The sequence below is a fragment of the Myiozetetes cayanensis genome, unplaced genomic scaffold (assembly GCF_022539395.1).
Source record: "Myiozetetes cayanensis isolate MyiCay16 unplaced genomic scaffold, myiCay2020 scf3, whole genome shotgun sequence".
Classification (NCBI taxonomy): Eukaryota; Metazoa; Chordata; class Aves; order Passeriformes; family Tyrannidae; genus Myiozetetes; species Myiozetetes cayanensis.
In genome coordinates, this window is record NW_026087521.1 from 58,067,446 (window position 1) to 58,084,874 (window position 17,429).

General features: G+C 39.0%; 1 protein-coding gene across 6 annotated transcripts in view; it reads left to right on the plus strand.

Annotated features, from left to right (window-relative positions):
- Window positions 1-17,429, plus strand: part of DGKI (diacylglycerol kinase iota) — a 208,073-nt gene that overhangs the window by 94,651 nt on the left and 95,993 nt on the right. For 3 of the 6 annotated variants that reach the window (XM_050324758.1, XM_050324757.1, XM_050324756.1), the window contains exons 7-14: window positions 2,676-2,747; window positions 3,073-3,189; window positions 8,919-9,014; window positions 9,317-9,391; window positions 10,670-10,765; window positions 12,576-12,658; window positions 14,121-14,181; window positions 17,243-17,356. In XM_050324758.1, coding sequence (XP_050180715.1) covers window positions 2,676-2,747; window positions 3,073-3,189; window positions 8,919-9,014; window positions 9,317-9,391; window positions 10,670-10,765; window positions 12,576-12,658; window positions 14,121-14,181; window positions 17,243-17,356 — 714 coding nt within the window. The remainder of the gene's footprint in view (window positions 1-2,675; window positions 2,748-3,072; window positions 3,190-8,918; window positions 9,015-9,316; window positions 9,392-10,669; window positions 10,766-12,575; window positions 12,659-14,120; window positions 14,182-17,242; window positions 17,357-17,429) is intronic. The other 3 variants (XM_050324753.1, XM_050324754.1, XM_050324755.1) reach the window with 3 other exon arrangements.

A 17,429-nucleotide genomic window follows, 5' to 3' on the forward strand; every position in this document is an offset into this window, starting at 1 on the left:
CAGAACTATGTACTCTTTTGTAAGCATGGATGTCTGTGTTATTTTGGACCTTCAATCTGTCTAAATAATCAATCACATAAGCTGGTTTTGTGGGGATTCAGGTGTTTTTTTTATGAGTATGTTTCTTCCGATATGCACAACCATTTATTTCTACAGGAGCAGCTCACAATAGGGGATTTCACGTGTTGTAGAGGAATGGGTTGCCGAGGAATCAGGGTTAATCATGTACTCTTAGGCTGATGTTCTCCAAAGGTGAAATTCATTTTCTATCTCAAAACTTCTAACTTGGTGCAGAAAAACTCCTTGCATGACCCAGGAACAAGATAACTGGAAGTTGGTTTTGCTTCTCATTGAGAGAAGGCGGAAAAGATAATTTCTAGAAAAGTATGGGGGGTTCCATGGTTTCAGTTTGATAGTCCTCATCAAATCTCCCTGCGCCAGTGCACTGTTTATGAGTTCCTTTATTTGTAAAGCTAGCTTTCAAATAAGTGCTATCTTACCTGAAACATGTATCCTTAGGAAGTATTAGTGCACATTTGTAAAGCTATTTGAGAAAGGATAGTGGTGTTTTGTTGCTAATTATCATTAATATGTTTTCATCGCTGTATCATTTTCTCTAATTACTCCCTAAAAGCCAAATGGCTTAGTAAATAAATGGAAAAACGGTCCATCCAGAACCAGACAAGCTGCTTAGGCCATATGTTTAAAATACACAACTGATGGGCTGTGGAATTAATGTACTGAATTTAGGTTTTTGTTAGTGGAGGTTTTGGGAGAAAAGAGGTTTTCCCCCTGACTGTTACAAAGCAGAACAAAACAAAACAAAACACTTTATGCCCATGAGGTACTGAAATCTTTTTTCTTTTAATGCATTTTGGGACCACAGAGGGTGAGATTTGTGAGAAACACTATGAAGCACCAGTGTAAGTGAATGAGAATAGAGTGTTTAGTCCAGCCTCAGACCTCTGTACCGACACTTGGGTCACAGTTACTGCCACTCTGCTCATTCTTGTGTCCACACCGAATGGCAGACGAGATGTGACCAGCCAGAAGCAGCTGGCCAGCTTGTCCTTTTTAAGCCATTTTGACTACACTACTACTAAACCTGAATATGCCAAATCACCATAATTATGAAGAATCTAGACTTTGAATTTCTCTGAATGTAAACTCCGAGGCATTAGGTGGAGGATTAAAAAACAAACAAACAAACAAAAAAATCCCAAAACAAAAACCTACCAAAAAATCTAGGCAGAAGGTGACACAAGCCTTTCTGGGAGTTGATCATGGTGGTGTGGTGCACCTGGCAAGCTGGTTTGTCTGGGATATGGGGACACCTGTAGAAGCAGCTGCAAAGTGTACTTCTGCATGGTGGGCAGGCAGGTAGAGCCTCCTTTTCTTTAGACCATTAGTAGGGTTGTCCTCAACTACCTTGTATAGATAGATTGTAGCCCAGTTTCTCACTTAACAAGACCAGTGCATCTCTCTGTGTTTTTTGGTTGTTTAATTCTCCTTCTTGGTGTGTTTGACCTTGTCATTGGACTGAACACTAGCAGGCTCGTTTTTCCTGCAAGATAAGAAGGACCTTAATTACAGGAGCAGTAAGGCAATGTCTTGCTAGATGTTACTAAATCAGATTATAACTTTCTTGCATTGAGTCTTGGGCATTGTCCAACACGAAGGAGATTTAGGTATTAACTCAGCTTGCCAAACAGAAAGCTGGCTCACAAATTCATCACTTGGTAGAGAGATTGAATTAGAAAATTCAGGGTGATGATGGGCTACTTAATGTGGTAAGAGAGAGGCTTGATGGAAGCTCATGAATAAAGGATCCAGACAACTGCAAATCTGAAATATAAGCAGTAAAGATGACTATGACAAGCTACTCAGTGAAGTTCTGGACTTTCTGTTTCTCCAGCCATCAACTCAAATCAGTTTTTTTCTCCAACTAAAAAGAGCTTTAATTAAGCAAAAAGCTTCAAGCTATATCTGACCATTTGTTGCCTGTGTTAGATGTAAGAAGAATTTGTATGACCCAATGGTCTTTCCCAGCCTTAGAATTTAGAGCAAAAATGACATTTTAATCTATGGAATGAAGCTCTTCCATAGGAAAATAAAATCTCGTATTTACTGGTAATTGTGAGTTTTTTTCTCTTTATAAAGAAACATTTTCTTTTATCTGTTTTATTTGAATCAGACCATCTTGTTTTCTGGAACTTACAGGAAAGATTTTAATCTGAGTCAGCTCAGTAAAACTATAACTTAATTTCCTCACCAGAACATTCCCAGACAGACATTGTAGCTGATTCTGCTCTGTAGTAGGGAAAAAAAAAAAAAAAAAAGGAAAATTCAAATTCTTGTTTTTGTTTAGAGCAAACAAGACTGCAACATTTAACTACAAAAAAATCTAAGGAAAACCATAAGATTTTGCAGAAATGCTTTTAATAGTATGTGCTAAAATGCCCCAGTTGGACAATATAACAATATTCTCTGTGTCTCTTCTCATTGTTTTATCCCCCAAAAACTTGTTTGATGTCTGAGAGCTTTGAGGCTGAACCAACGCATCTGACTTCAATGAACAGATTTAGCTTAACACAGTCAGGTGGCAAGAGTTAAAGGTGCAAATTTGCTTGTAGTCAGGAGGAATTTAATCTTTTTTTTTTTCCTGGTTTTTCTAGGGATTTCAGCAGAAGTTTTCCTTCCATAGTAAAGAGATAGTGGCCATCAGTTGTTCCTGGTGCAAGCTGGCGGTAAGTGAATAATATTCCAGGAGACTGTGATTTGTGTTTAAGTAGGAACGATTGTGGGTGTTCTTTGTTGTTGGTGGTGGTGGTTTTGGCGGTTTTGTTTGTTTGGTTTGGGTTGTTTGTGGGTTGGTTGTTTGTAAGAAGGCATGATTTGGGAAGATAATCTTCAGTTACATGTTCCTAAAACTCTGTGGTTTGAATGAGTTGAAGATGGTAGAGTTGGAAATATAGCTCCAGTTTTTGTGCCATCATCCTCTTCTACCTCTCCATGCTTTCCCTTTAAATTTCTTGGCCTCTTTGTTGACTCTGCTCTTTCCTTTTCTTCCAGTTTCATAACAAAGTCACCTGTTTCATGCTACATCACATTGAGGAGCCGTGTTCCCTGGGGGCTCATGCTGCTGTCATTGTGCCTCCCACCTGGATCATTAAGGTGAAGAAACCTCAGGTAACTGCATGCTGATGTCTGTTTCTGAAGCTGTGTGGCTGTGCAGAGCCAACCTGGCTTCGCTGCTCGGTTCTCCTTCACGAAAGCATGCTTGTTCAACCCTGTCTCTATCCCTGAAACCCAGCATACCTCCACGGTGATTATGAACCTTTATTCTCCTGCCCTTCCATCCAGTCCTTCAGTAGATTTCCCTCTTTGGGATGATGAACAACAAACATGACTTGTTCTGAGCTAATCCAGTTCAGATTTGTTCCTGTAACTGAGTTCAGCAAGCATATTGAAAGAAATCCCCCGTGTGGTAGGCAGTCAAGCATGTTTCATTAAATAGAGCTGAGCAAATACAGGGAAAAACCATGCACAAACACTGACTTGAACAGCAGTAGGAATTGGCTGTGGCTGGACTGACACCCTTTTGAATTTGCCATTAGTGGACATGTAAAAAATTATGTCTTATTTGCATCAGTGCTTGCTCAGTGTCAGCACTAAGCACGTGTGCTCCTTTAGTTGAAGGTAACAAACACTAGACTTCAAAGCAATTGTGATGGATGTGATAGGTCCTGGAGAGGATAATTCACTGGTGAACATAGGAAGAAAAGATATCCACAAGAGAGCTGGCCAAAAATTAAAAGGGTTTTCACTTCATGCAAGAAGTACTTTTTCTTTGAAAGTCTGTTTTCACTCTAACTTGAACTGAGAGAAACAAATGCTGAACATATCAGGAAGTCAGAAATACTGACTGAATTTTTATTTCAGAATAACAATTTTTATTTCAGTCCATCCTTGGGAAGTGACCCAGGCTTCTTGACTCCTGATTGTCAACAAGAAGCCCAGAAGTTCAGGCTGTAGACAAGGCAGTAAGATAAAACTAGTCCTATGAAACTGGAATAAGGCCTATGACCTGAGTGGTGACACTGCTCAGTCTTTTGTTTCAGACTCGGAATATGAAGAGTAGATTTGGGCATGGTTAGGATTTCTAAAAAGCTGGTTATTTAAGACAATGGGCAGAGAGAAGGGGAAATGTATGTATAGAGTAATGAAAAAATTGACTTGTTTCTCTTTAAGGTCAAGAGAGAGTGTAGGCAAAATTCCTAGCCACCTCCGCTCAGAGAAAAAAGTTTTTGGGTTTTTTTTTGTTTTTTTTTTTTGTAATTGATAGCTTTTCCCCACACTCTTTTTTCTCTGTTTTACTCAAGTGTCATCCAGAGAAATCTATTTTTCCCTCTCTTGTTGAGGAATGTTTGAGTCCTTGGCAGGGACTTAATATCCTTGGCTAATTTTCAGCAACATACTTGACAGATGTATCCATGTCTGACCTTACTAATAGAAACGTCTCTTCAATCTTTTTAATTCTTATTTTATTTTATTTTTAGTAGCCCTCCCCCAAAAAAACCCACAAAAATGGTCCCTTTTTATTTCCTTTTGATTTAGCTTTTGGCCAAAGCAAGGTACATTCTTTATAATATTTTTAGAGAATATAGTTTCTCATTCACGCTTTTTTCCCAGACAAGTTCCAATTAAAAATAAGATCTGATCTAGCTAATTCTTATTTATAGGAAAATATCTTTTAAATAAAGGTTTAAAATGTTAAACTATAAGAAAATATCTGTTAGCTTTTTGTACCTGAGTTGTGAGTGGAGAGAAGGTACTGCAATCCATTATTCCTTCTACATCACATCCTGAGTCCTTGAAATTCATGCTCAGTAGCATGCAAAAACCTTGAGTAGCTGAAGCGTTAGATAGATGAAAATTATATTTAACACAGACAATGGAGGTATTTCCATGAAACTTCATAACAGCTCCCACAGCAGTTATGGGGAATGCATCCTTGTTGCTTTAGACAATACTGATGCATCTTTTGGATGTGTTTTCAGATTTTTGGCAGAAGTCTCATTTTCTTATTTATTATTTTCTTAAGAAATATTTTTCTTCTGCTGTTTCTGGCCAGCTCTTCTTCTATGTATTGCAAACCTTTTCACCGTATAGGAATGTTTGGTAAACACGATGAAATATTCGCTGCATTCAATCCACAGAATATAAACAAAATATTCACAAATTTTTTTTAAATTCACATTATAAATGAATGTGTAACCAACAATCTGTTTTCCACATATTCCACACTCAGAATAAATTTGGCTAGAAGCTTTTTTTGTTATAAAATATTTCCTCAGCTCTAATTAACCACTTACATTTGTCACAGACAACCCCTGAACTGAATTTCCTACTCATATAAAACTGATTTTAGTGATGCCTGCATCCTGTTTGTTTGTTATTTCCTTTAACCAAATAAGTTGGCTTTTTGTAGCAAAATCTTTCCCTGTTTTTTATATATATTTTTTTTTAAATTGCCACAAAAATGGTTTTCCATGCTTATTTTGTATAATGTGGGTCACCACCTTTCAAATATTGGGCTTGTGTAAAGACCACACTCCCCATCTTGTTACCAGTGTTGTGGTAGTAAAACATCATGGTGTAATTGGCTAAGGACAAATTAATGTTGACAACCTATGTTCTAAATGGGGAGCTCCTTGCAAGCAATTGATTGCAAGATGAAGAATATTCAGAATGCTTCAAATAGCTCTGGAATTGGTGGTAGCTCTGTATGTAAGGACCCACTCACATGAATGGAAAACTCCCAGTACCTATTCCATGTTATCCATAATGTGAGCCACTTTGTAAGTTTTTTTACTGATTTCTGGTGTTTCTGTACTGTTAGCAGTGCTTTGAAACCAGCTCTGTTTTCCTGGGGTTCAAATCAATTCCATCTCCTAGTTTGTGAAGGAGGTCACCCCTGCTGACTGGTGGTATTTTTTAACAGGTGAGGTTTTGTAGCCAAAGTGTTGTTAGCCCTAGCAGTGGACTTGCTATATGCTTGTGATGTGGGAGAAAAGTAGGTAATAAGGAGGATCTGGCTGATGTATTTACTGATTGAGTCTGTCTTCCATTTGGGAAGATAAAGGCAGTAATTAAAATTCCAAGGTTTTTCTGTTCAAGGTGAGTAACCATCGTGTCTTCTTCTTCTGCTCCTTTGAGGACCTTGAAAAAGTTCTAGTGAATGCTTATATTTCTGGGTTTATTTCTTTATTTCCTCAATTGCTGAGTGCAACTGGCTTGACTGATGGTGTTTGTGAACAACCAGAAGATGGTCAAGATTGACCTTCCCAGGCGCTGTTCATTATTTAAGTAATTTGAAGATCAGCGTGCTAAAAGCCTTTGAAAATGAAGGCTGGAATGTTGTAAAGGAAAAGGTTGAAAGGTTTAATTGGATTTCTTTGAGGTAGCCCATGGACTTTGCATCATCCAACACCATACAAGAAGGACTCCAGTTCTCCTGTTCACCTAGCTAATCTTGCTGAGAGCTATACTGACCATTCAATAATATGAAAAACTTCTTTTTGAAGATGGACAAACTGACGTCCACAAAGGAGAGGTTTCCTCTCTAGAGGCAGGTTAGGATTTACTTATGGTGCCAATTTAAAGGTATGCTTTGCTATCAGGTCCCTTGCTGAATAATGTTGTATGTTTACAAAACACTCATCACCTTGTTATGTGAACAAGGTACTATGTATCCATTTCTTCACTTCAGTGTGCAAAGACTGCTGATACTCCTGGCTGTTACTCTTCTGCATGCTTGCACAAAGAACCTGCATATGTTTAAGCAGCTTTTTTGCCTCTCATCTGCTATGGACGTGAAGTTGCAATTACTGTAGCAAAGCTTTAGGTTCTGCTAACAGTGACATATAGGCACGTTTCAAAAAAAAAAAAAAAAAAAAAAAGAAGAGTGAAATAACGTTGTGATGTAGCATATTTAGTGCCTTTTTGAGTATGGAAATTAAAATGTTTATAATCATGCGTGGAGGCTTAGACTAAAACTATTTCTTTAATATAGCTGTGTGCCTTTCCCCACCTCACCCATAGGCAAGAAAGGAGATACATTTTTACAGGATTTAATGACAGCTATGTTTAAACATTCTTTAAATTATTCTTTCAAAATTAGTCAGTGTTTTACTGAGCTGTCTTTGCCCTTTCCAGAAGAACTTCTTTGGACTAATGTCTGTCTATTTTGGAGGTAGAATAATAAGTACAGTCCTTTTTCTAGAGGTACAGTTAAGTACTTACCTAGTATTTTACCTAACTTAAGTTAAAGGCTCATATTTGTCAGCAGAATTCACTGCACTTAATCAACATGATAAGCATTTTGAATTTTGCACCTGGACAGACTGATGCAGGTTTGGTATGTGTGTGAGCTTTCAGCAGACTGCTAGCAGGACTGTGGATAGACTAGATCTTCTCGCTGTGTCCTGTGTTTTACCCCACTCCAGGAATAATCCTTCATCAGAGAATCGATGAGAAACTAGGTTAAGGCCCCCATGGGAGGCAGCTTTGAATGTAATGTTTCCATAACTTTCTACTAACATCAAGACTGTTGTACAGTCGATCTGATTACTGAGGTAGGGCAATGAAAGACCGTGTAGATGGGATTGCTGATGCACTTGTGCAGTCAGTGCAGTCTTTGGGGTTTATCATGCTTTCAAAATCGCTTTGTATCAGAGTAGGGAAAAGTATGAACATTTCTCTAGGTAGTTTCTCAAAATATGGTCTAAAAGGGCAAATGCTCTGAAATTGCTCTGCAGACCTGTCTTGTCTTCAATATTTTCAGCAAGCAGTAAAGCATGACTATATCCTGGTCCATAAGTATTGTTGAGAGGTGATAAAAAGCTTGGGACCTTGGGCGCTTCAGCAGACTTCTCTTGATCTCCATAATTAAGGACAGTGCCTTTAGGTCTCAGAGTTACACACTTGTTAGTTTTATTTCTAAGAGAAGTGGAAGCATTAACTTCTGTATCTGGTCTGTCATACTGAAATCTGGAAATTCTGAAAGTGGTGGATGTGTATTAAACAAAATCTAGTAGCTATTCTTGTTGATGTTGGTTAGCAAGCAGAATGAAGAACAGACATCACTGTTTGGAAATTTGATGATCTCTGCTTATTGGCTTTCATAAGTGGTACACTTTTGAACGAGGTCAGGACAGAAATGAACTTTCAGATGGCTGAGTGAATTTTGCTTTACCCCTTGAAGCCAGGAAAAAAAAAAAGTCAATGAACTTTCTTCTAATTCCCTGTGTTACTTAATTTCTTGGTGACAGTTAGACTAGAAGTTGAAATAATGCAAAAATATTTGGAGTATTTCCCATAATACAAAATTTCAATCATATGGAAATGGTTAGGGTTTCCTGTAGGTATGACTTCAATTTCTGAATTAAAGTAATTGAAAAATATAATAAAATTATCCTTTTTGGACTGTTCTTATCAAACCAGAACACCTTTTCACTCAGTATCACTGAGCAGACTATTGCCAGCCTGGAGAACAGCCTTGACATAAGTTCTATTTTAACAGGTTCTGTAAAAATACAAGCAATTGTATGTTTTTTCCAAAGTGATACTGTTATCTTAAAACAAAACAACCACCCACCCCACAAACACCTCCTTCACTCAAATCTTTAAAAAATTAAGATTAATTCAGTTTGTTCCTTAGCAGATGATTACACAAGTTTCTTGATAGGCTGGAACTGTCTCTACAGTGCCAGCATCGTATGCCATGGTGGCCTACGTTATGTTGAGTCATAATGGTTGCCAGAGCTAAAACTTGTTGTTTTCTTTCCTAAAAAAAAAAGAAAAAAAAACATGAAAAATATCTCATTTATCATGTTTTTTATTACATCTTTATGCAGGTGGTCTCCATACCAGGAGACGAGCCTGATTGGGCAGGAGACTGGAGCCCCGAAGGGGAAACGGGCGTCTCCTACCCCTATTGGGAGGGTTGGCAGGTACAACATGTGGTGTTATGTGAGTCTATGGGAGCATCTGATCTTTTTTTCCCCCCTCACAGCGTGGGAAAGTCTCCAGTTCCAAAGCACCAGTCTGGTCTCCGTGTGTGGCTTTCTCCATAAACGGTGGTGTGGAAGTGTAAAGCATGCAGCGCATGTGATTTAAATCTCGAGCATGTGCCAGATACTCTTATCATTCTCCAAGTGGACATGCATGGAAGAGCTTCGTAAAGGGGCTCTGTCTGGGCCTGTCTTCTAAATTTTGTTTTGCTTTTCATGTATTCTTTTTTCTTTTGATGTAGAACTCCTTAAAGACTTCAACACGGCGAAAGAAGAGAACGTCTTTTAAAAGAAAAGCCAGCAAAAGAGGCAATGAAGTAGGTATTCAAGTACTTTGGAAATCAGATTCCTTTTGTTTAAATGTCTGAACCACAGCTGAAGGTTTTAGGGTTTTGGTTAATTTTCTTTTTTTTTTCCTTTTTTTTTTCCTTTTTTTTCTTTTTTTTTTTTTACATCGTTTAATATATTTTTTCCCCGGAAAATTCAATGATATTGAATTTGTTGTTAGAAAAGCTAAAAGTTGTATGTGAAGTTTTATTTTCTGAGTTGATTTTTTTCAAGAATCAACGTACCAGACTCCAGAAGGACCACCACCCTAGTGAAAGAGTCTTCTCTTGGGATCTAAGAGACTCAGCTCACACCCTTGTTTTGCACTAGGCAGAGCAAGGATGTGAAACTGGGGTTGTGAAGTCCATGGTGAGTGCACTGATGCAAGGCTCTGGTCCAGTTTGAGGATGTTTCCTTCAGGGGATCTCATATTGGAAATATTCTGTTTGTGTGAAGGTTGAAATTCGACCACAGAGGCAGAGAGAAAACAGATTATTTTTCTGATGGTTTGGTTACCCATGTATCTTATAGAAGACCTTGCTTCCCGACTCTTCTTAGTGGATTGGTTATACAGACAAAGAGCTTCATGGGAGAGGTGGAGGGAGACTGTCCTCTGCTCTGGAGACTGGCCAGGGCTCTCTGGTTCAAGGCCTCACTTGGGTGGTGGGAGAACTGCAGATCAGAAACTGGAATCCATGCCTGTAAGAGCCCAGGACAGTATCCTCATTACTGGGCTCTCTGGTGTCCTGCAAAGGTAGGGAGTAGGCAGGAAAATAGTTTTCTCATTGATGTGATGGGTTTCAGCAGTGGCATTTGTTCAAAGGTGGGAAGGCAACAAGGCCAAGAATTCAAGAGCAGATTACCTGCAAATAAGTGCTGATATAATTTCTCTGTTAGATGGAATGAATGGAATAAGTAGTTTATCTCATTCTGTTTTCCTTTGGAAAAACTGTTTGTATTACAAATAACACTGTATCTGCCACATTCTTAACGCTGTGTGAATAATTAGGAGTTGGATGGCTGGAAATAATATTGAGTAATATTTTTAAATAGTTATATATTACCCTGAAGTGATATTTTCCCCTCTTATTTATGTTCTATTGTCTCCTCTGGATAATAAGTCCCAGCTGAGCACCATGTTGACATGACTGTACTATTTCCAATACCTGAGGTAGTTTTATCAGAGCTAGGTTGGGTCTCCTGTGTGTGTTATGCCAGGAAAACATACACAGCTTATACTAAAGCTATTTCTTGCTTCTGTTTCTCAGGAGAACAAAGGCCGACCGTTTGTGATAAAGCCCATCTCCTCTCCACTCATGAAACCACTGCTGGTTTTTGTCAATCCAAAAAGTGGAGGGAATCAGGTAAGACCATCAGCTGGATCCAGGTCACAAAGTTTTAGTTTAGCAGTAGAGTTTCTGCCAGTTAAATAACACTAGTTCTTGGTCAATCAGATAGAAAGGGCTCTATGCCTTAACTGCAATCCTCAGAAGAGGTCCTTGCTGTTGAATGTCACTTTGGTGGAGCTGGGCAGCTGAAATGGGTACTTGAGTATTTGAGTGGTTGCATTCCTATTTTCAGATTCTTGAAAGGAATCTCAAATGACAGTTTGGAGGTTTTCAGAAAACTTCATCTTTCCACAGAAAATTTCAGTTGCCAATGCAGTTTTAGATTTCCCTTTATCCAAAAAGTGGTTTGATTTTACTAGGAAAGGCTAGTGAATGTGAAATGACATATTCATAAGGCATTTAAAAAATCATTAGTGGTCTTGTACTGTACCATGGAGAACCAAGTCTCAGTGATGAACATGCAGCAGACTTTTTCCTTAGTATTCTTGGAATGAATACTTACCCAAGTGAATGTTTTCCAGGTCAGTTCTGCTACTTTTTGAACACCAAAGTAATCTGAGTGTCTTTTGACAAACAGGTCCTTCTATTAGAAAAGATTGATGTAAGATACAACAGAGGCCTGTAGAGCATGGAGAATAGCATAGCCACTGTTCACCTTTTCCTCTGTTAGGAGAATTAGAGAGGCTATCAAATGAAACTGCTAAGACTGATTCAAAACAAAAAAGCTTCTCCTTCTCACATTGTGTAGTTCAACTACCATAGCATGTTGTGGATGCTAAAAGTTTACACAGGCTGAAGGAGAGATTTGGAAGAGAAAAACCTGGATTACTGAAGTCCTGTACCTCCCTCTGGCTCAAGCGTTCTATGAACCACACACAGCTGAGACTGGAAGAATACCTATGGCAAACAACATTTATTTTCTCTCTTCTTATACCTTTTTCTAAGTAGTATGACAAATGTTCTGGATTCTCCACTTAAGGGAAGGTGTCAGGCAGAGGAGCCATCCCTCAGAAGGGGAAGCTATGGAATGTTCCTGATGGATATCCCCAGGCCATGTCTGAAAGCCATTCTTGAATTACTTTGGAATTCAAGCTCACCCCATGGAGTTCTTAGCTCTGTGTTGCTAGGAAGAGATCCTGCTGTTTTGTGTCTGGGCAGAACATGGAGGAAGAAAACTGAGTGTCTGGAAAATGAATCCAGGAGTCTGAGAAAACAGAAATCCTACTTTTGGATGATAAGTTGACCAGACTGCACTGAGTGAGGGGGTGCTGGGGCAGCTCTAGCCATCAGAGTCTTCTGCTTCATTAAATAGTAGAGGGTTACAATTATGAGTGTTCATGGTGGTGATGGTGGAGGTCAGAGCATTGTCATTGCTTGGATGTTGGGCAGGACAGTGTTAAATGTGATGGTGACTTTGCATACAATCTTGTTCAACTTCTTGCTGTCATGGATGGGATAACAGGGTTTTTTTTATTGCAGGTGATGAGAGGCAGGGGAACAGGTTGCTGTGGGAGATGTACCTTTGGTCTGACCCCAAACACATGTTCTTATCAACCATTTTGAAATTAGTCCATATGCTTATATGTGCACCTTGTCCACATTGGTGGGTTGCTATTCTGCAGAGTCTATTGCTATTCTAGTTGCTATTCTACATTCATTTGCTATGTCACTTTCTAATTTGTCTTTTTCTTGTTTTGTTTGCTTTATAAAGCACAGGGAAAAAAGAAAAAGCAGTTCAAATATAATGAATAATGCACACTATTATTTCTAATAACCATTAAACTACACCTAATTTCCCTTCCTTCGATTTTTTCCCTTTTCCCAGGGCACCAAGGTTCTCCAAATGTTTATGTGGTATTTGAATCCACGCCAGGTCTTTGATCTCTCTCAGGATGGGCCAAGAGATGCGTAAGTTTTCAAGCCTTCATCTCTGCACACCCTATTTCTTTTCTTTTCTGATGAGGAAAGCAGAAAAAGGTCTACTTGACTGGATTAGTAGACTGTGTATGAGGTTTATGTATCCAGGTTTTGGTAGCAAAAGGGATGACTGCAGTGGTGGCTTTTATGAGAAGAAATCAGGAGCTGCCCCTGTGTCAGACAGAGCTAGGTCCAAATGGCTCCAAAACTGACTCACTGCTGACCCCAGTGCCTGAACATTCCCTGATGGATGAGAATCACAGTGGGGTGAGGCTGCCTCCAGATTGCCATATGTGACAGCAATGTGCAAGTGTCTCTGCTTGCTGAGTAACTCCCTCAGTTTATCTGGACAATTGAACTGTGATCCTCTTCCAAGGGAGAGAGGACCTGTCTTTAAAGGGCTGATTCTTGCTGCCAAGGGTTAAGAAACCATACTTCTATGGTGATTGAAATGGAGATACTTGCTGTACTTAACAGTCTGTTCAACCCTACTTTCACAATTTAGGCAGCACAAAAAGATAGTAATAATGTAAAATAAAACATTTACCTGTATAAGAACAGTCCAAGTGTTTCCTATTCAAGGCACCCAAGCTTTTTGTTATTCCTGCAGAAACATCCCCACTGTTGTTCTCTCATGATGTTTAGAGGCTTTAAGGTGGACATACATTTTTCAGAGCTGTATAATGGGGCTAAAGAAGGATTAGGTCCTCTGGTCACTCAGCTCTATACACACGAATGTACCCACTCCACTACAAGATATTTCATTATGCCTTTCTTTGGTGCAGCTGAAGAAGCAGGACTTTGATGTGTTTTTTTTGTCTCTCCTACTGGTATCTTAGATCAGATATCCCAGGAAAGAACTCTATTAGATGTTCTTGCCTTCTGTGGTGTTAAACTGTAGTTACCAGTTGAAGAAGGTGTTATATTCTACAAATTTGAGAAACAGTAGCTCATCAAATCATGATGAGGAACAGTAAATTTTGTTTAAGAACCTTGGTGTTTAAATTCACTTGCTTCAGGGTAAGAGAAAAATGAAAGATTGACCTCTCTAGAGGGAACGTGAGAATCTGGCCTTCCAGATTTAGCATGGGAACATGCTAAACTGATAAAACACTTGTCAGGATGTGCTGCCTAACGTGGAGGAAGGTCCCATTTCACATCCTGGCGGTTTTGCATGTGTTCATGTGAAGACATGAAGTGAGCCACAAGGCTCAGGTTGGATTGGGGCCGATGCTGCCTGTGACTGCCAGGGCTGAAGCCTTGACACTGCTGAGGCTTTTGGAAATAGACTTTTTTTTTTTTTCCCCCCCGACCTCCACTCACATTCTTAGTAATGAATATTTGAAACTGCAGTAAGCGGTGGTTACACTGTCACTCAGCAAAATGCATAAAAAGTGTCTGCATTAGTTTTCTGATTTTTTTTTCCCTTTTTTCCCTTTTCCTCCCTGGCCAGTCTGGAGCTGTACAGAAAAGTGCCAAATCTCAGGATCCTGGCCTGTGGCGGGGATGGGACGGTAGGTGGCCGGCACCTGGCAGCCCTGTGGTCTTTGACCAAGTGATTAAATTCCTTGCAGTGATGAGTTTCCCACCCGACAACATCTGCAGAGCCAGATAACATATCTAATGCTTGTGAAATCTAATTTTGGTTTTTCAGTTTTATGTGTAGCCTTGCCCCTGATATGGGGCCAGATCCTGTTGTCTGAAGTCCTTTTTCCTTTATGCATAAAGATTTGGTACAGCTTAAAAAAAGATAAAGACTAACTTTGCTGGTCTCCTCTCACTGTTTACATAGATCTGAGGGTCTAGCAGGTTGAGCCAGTGACTGAGGGCCACTCTGCTCCTTCCTGCTGTTGTCTCCATGATGTCTGAGTACAGTAAAATAGTGTCTTCTCTGTGCCTAAGGAAAGTTAGTTTCCCCATTTTCTTTATGAGGCCTCTGTGAGGAAGGATATTGCATTAGTCATACAACTAGTCTGGGATCTGGCAGATCAAGGTTAGTATTTTTCTTTGCAATAGAATTTCTGTGTTCTTGGATAAGTGAATAGGTTCAAATCTTTAAAGGATTTGGGCACCTTCAGTTGGAGACAGACTCTGCATTTGATAGTAATTTTAACAGTAAGTATGGTAAGGAAAACGCATTACCTCTTGCAAGATGCAATGATTGGACAGAATAGATATATGTAGATGTTTAGGGCTTGGAGAGGTGGTTGGTTTACTTTGTAGTGAGCTGTACCCCCACTCTTAGCTCATCTCTGCTTGAATTTCTGGGGGATTTTTTGTTCAGCTTCTGTGGGTTCCTTTAAAACCCCAGCAGTAGGGTTACTAATACCAACGCTTCCCCTGCAAGTGTGAAGAAAAAAAAATCAGTGATAAGACTACTGTCTTGCTGGTTCATGGGAAACTAAGACATTAATGAATTATGAACATCTCTTAAGAAATGTGCAAGGCATTGCTTTAGCAGGAGGCATAAGCTGCAAAAAAGCGATTAAATATGTTGCTGGAATTCTTTCTCGTTTTCATCTGAGGAAGCCAAGGTTTTCATTGAGGGGAAAAAAATATTTGTCATGAAGGTATTAAAATAGAAAAGAATACAACTACATGGAGTTGGGTCATCCTTTGTTTTCCCTTTGCTGAACAGTGCAAGCGAGAGGTGGCAGCACCTTCTCATTAGTATGAGCAGCACTCCACTACTACTTTTGCTGCCGCTCAGTTTGAAGCAAATTAATATCTAGTTATTCCCAAAGCCATTACATTTAGAAATGAAAAATCTGGCTCAAATGGACTTAATGAATATGCAATGAGACCAGATGTTACCTTGCATTATTGAGTTGAATCAGAACTCATTGTAACTTTTCCATCGGCAGTGCTTGCTGTTACTTTGCAGGGCAGAAGTGGAAAGCCTCTCTTTCAAAGCAGTCAGGAGCTTTCTGTTTACAGGGAAACGATAGTCTGTGCCATCCTCGATTGTACAGATCAGTGCACAAGGTTTAGAAGTGACCTCAAGTTAAATAGCAATGTTGTACTTATCAATTAGTAATTTGAAATTTCTGTTTATCAGTTAAAATCATTCACAGAAGTGCTAGGTGTTGTAATGTTATCTGTAGCACTGGGAGACTGACTGAGGCACAGATATGTGGATTAAGTCAGTGATAATGAAAAAGGAGCTTTTAAGATTTCCTGACCCCACTGAAGAAGTTATTTGGACTGTTCATTCTGTCTCCTATTAACAATGCTGAAGGATAGATATTTTCAAAAATAGAGGATTACTTACCTCTGAAAATCCCTCTAAAAGACCTACATACTTTTGGGGACATCCAAAGCCATGAGAGCTGTAAAGCCCTGAGATGACTGTTGTCAGACAACGAACTTGAATATGGGATCACATCCCAGATGAATGCTTTAATAATTGGACAGTTGGTTATGATAAACGTCATTTGTGCAAAATTAAATTTATCTGTTAAGAGACCTGGAGAAAGAAATGCCCCAGAATACTGAATTAGCATGGTGGTTGTTATATTTATCAGACCACCCTCTCTACTGATCTTCGGATTTCAGCTATTGTTCCTAATGCCCATGTTATGCTGGGAGCCTTTTGTGAAGCTCCAGTGTAACCCCAGTTTGGGTTAAGAATCTATTTCAAACCACAATAATATTAGTTGGGGCAAGAAAAATTCTGTCCAGCTGCAGTCAGGTTTTCTGTTTTCTGTCTTATTTAAAAGCTCACATTTCCAGTAGAAACTGCATCTTTGGAAACTGTGAGAGGGGGAAAAAAAAGTCTTCTCTTTATTTTTTATTAATGCTTTATTTAAAAATGCAACTCAGATTCTTCACAAAGTATTTTTTTTTTTAAGTGGAAGTAGTTTAAAGTGAGAAGTAGTTTAATAAAGCGTTCTTTGGTTTTGTACCAAGAATATCAGTCATAAAATGTTTGGTAACATCTTTAGTAACAATTCTTTCTCCTCCTTGGAAATTACCATTTAATGAAAACATAATAGTTTACAGTAATTTGTTTCTTCTGGATAGATTTCTCTTTGAAAGTTTTATGTAGTCCAGAATAAAGACAGGAGAGAGAAATAGCTGTCTAAAATAACTAATAGCTTAGAATACAAAAGAGACTGATTCATTGTTTCAGATCCAAGGCCTTTAACCCTGAGCATTAAACTCTGTCTTTTATTTTAGTCTTTTAGTCTTTTATTTGATATGTGTGTATATCTATATATTATATATATAGATATAATGCTTTGTACTGAGAAAAATAATTCAGCACTAAGGTCTCTTGTCTGGGAAATGGGAGACTTGAGGGCAAGTTAATGCTTGACGTGACAAGTTCTCACAGCATGCGGTTTTAATGTGTCTCTCACATTTTCTTTTGTAACTGTTGTCTAAGGTTTCGTTTCTTTTGGCATAATGGTAATTTTGAAGACATTATCTTGAATTGTCCATTATTATTCTTCATTCATTTTGCATTTTTTTTAACACAGTCTTTGCTGTGAATAGGAATATGATATGATCAAAATATGCCTTTTTCTTTTTGATCTTTCTGACTAATGGTTCTCTGCATTTCCCTTTTTATAGGTGGGCTGGATCCTCTCCATCCTTGATGAGCTGCAGCTCAGCCCCCCACCTCCTGTGGCTGTCCTTCCTCTTGGCACTGGGAATGACCTTGCCCGCACCCTCAACTGGGGTGGGGTAAGGACTGACTGGGGCACCCTTATGTAGGGGTTCTCAACTTACTGCTTAGATTTAATTGTGTGTGGTGGAC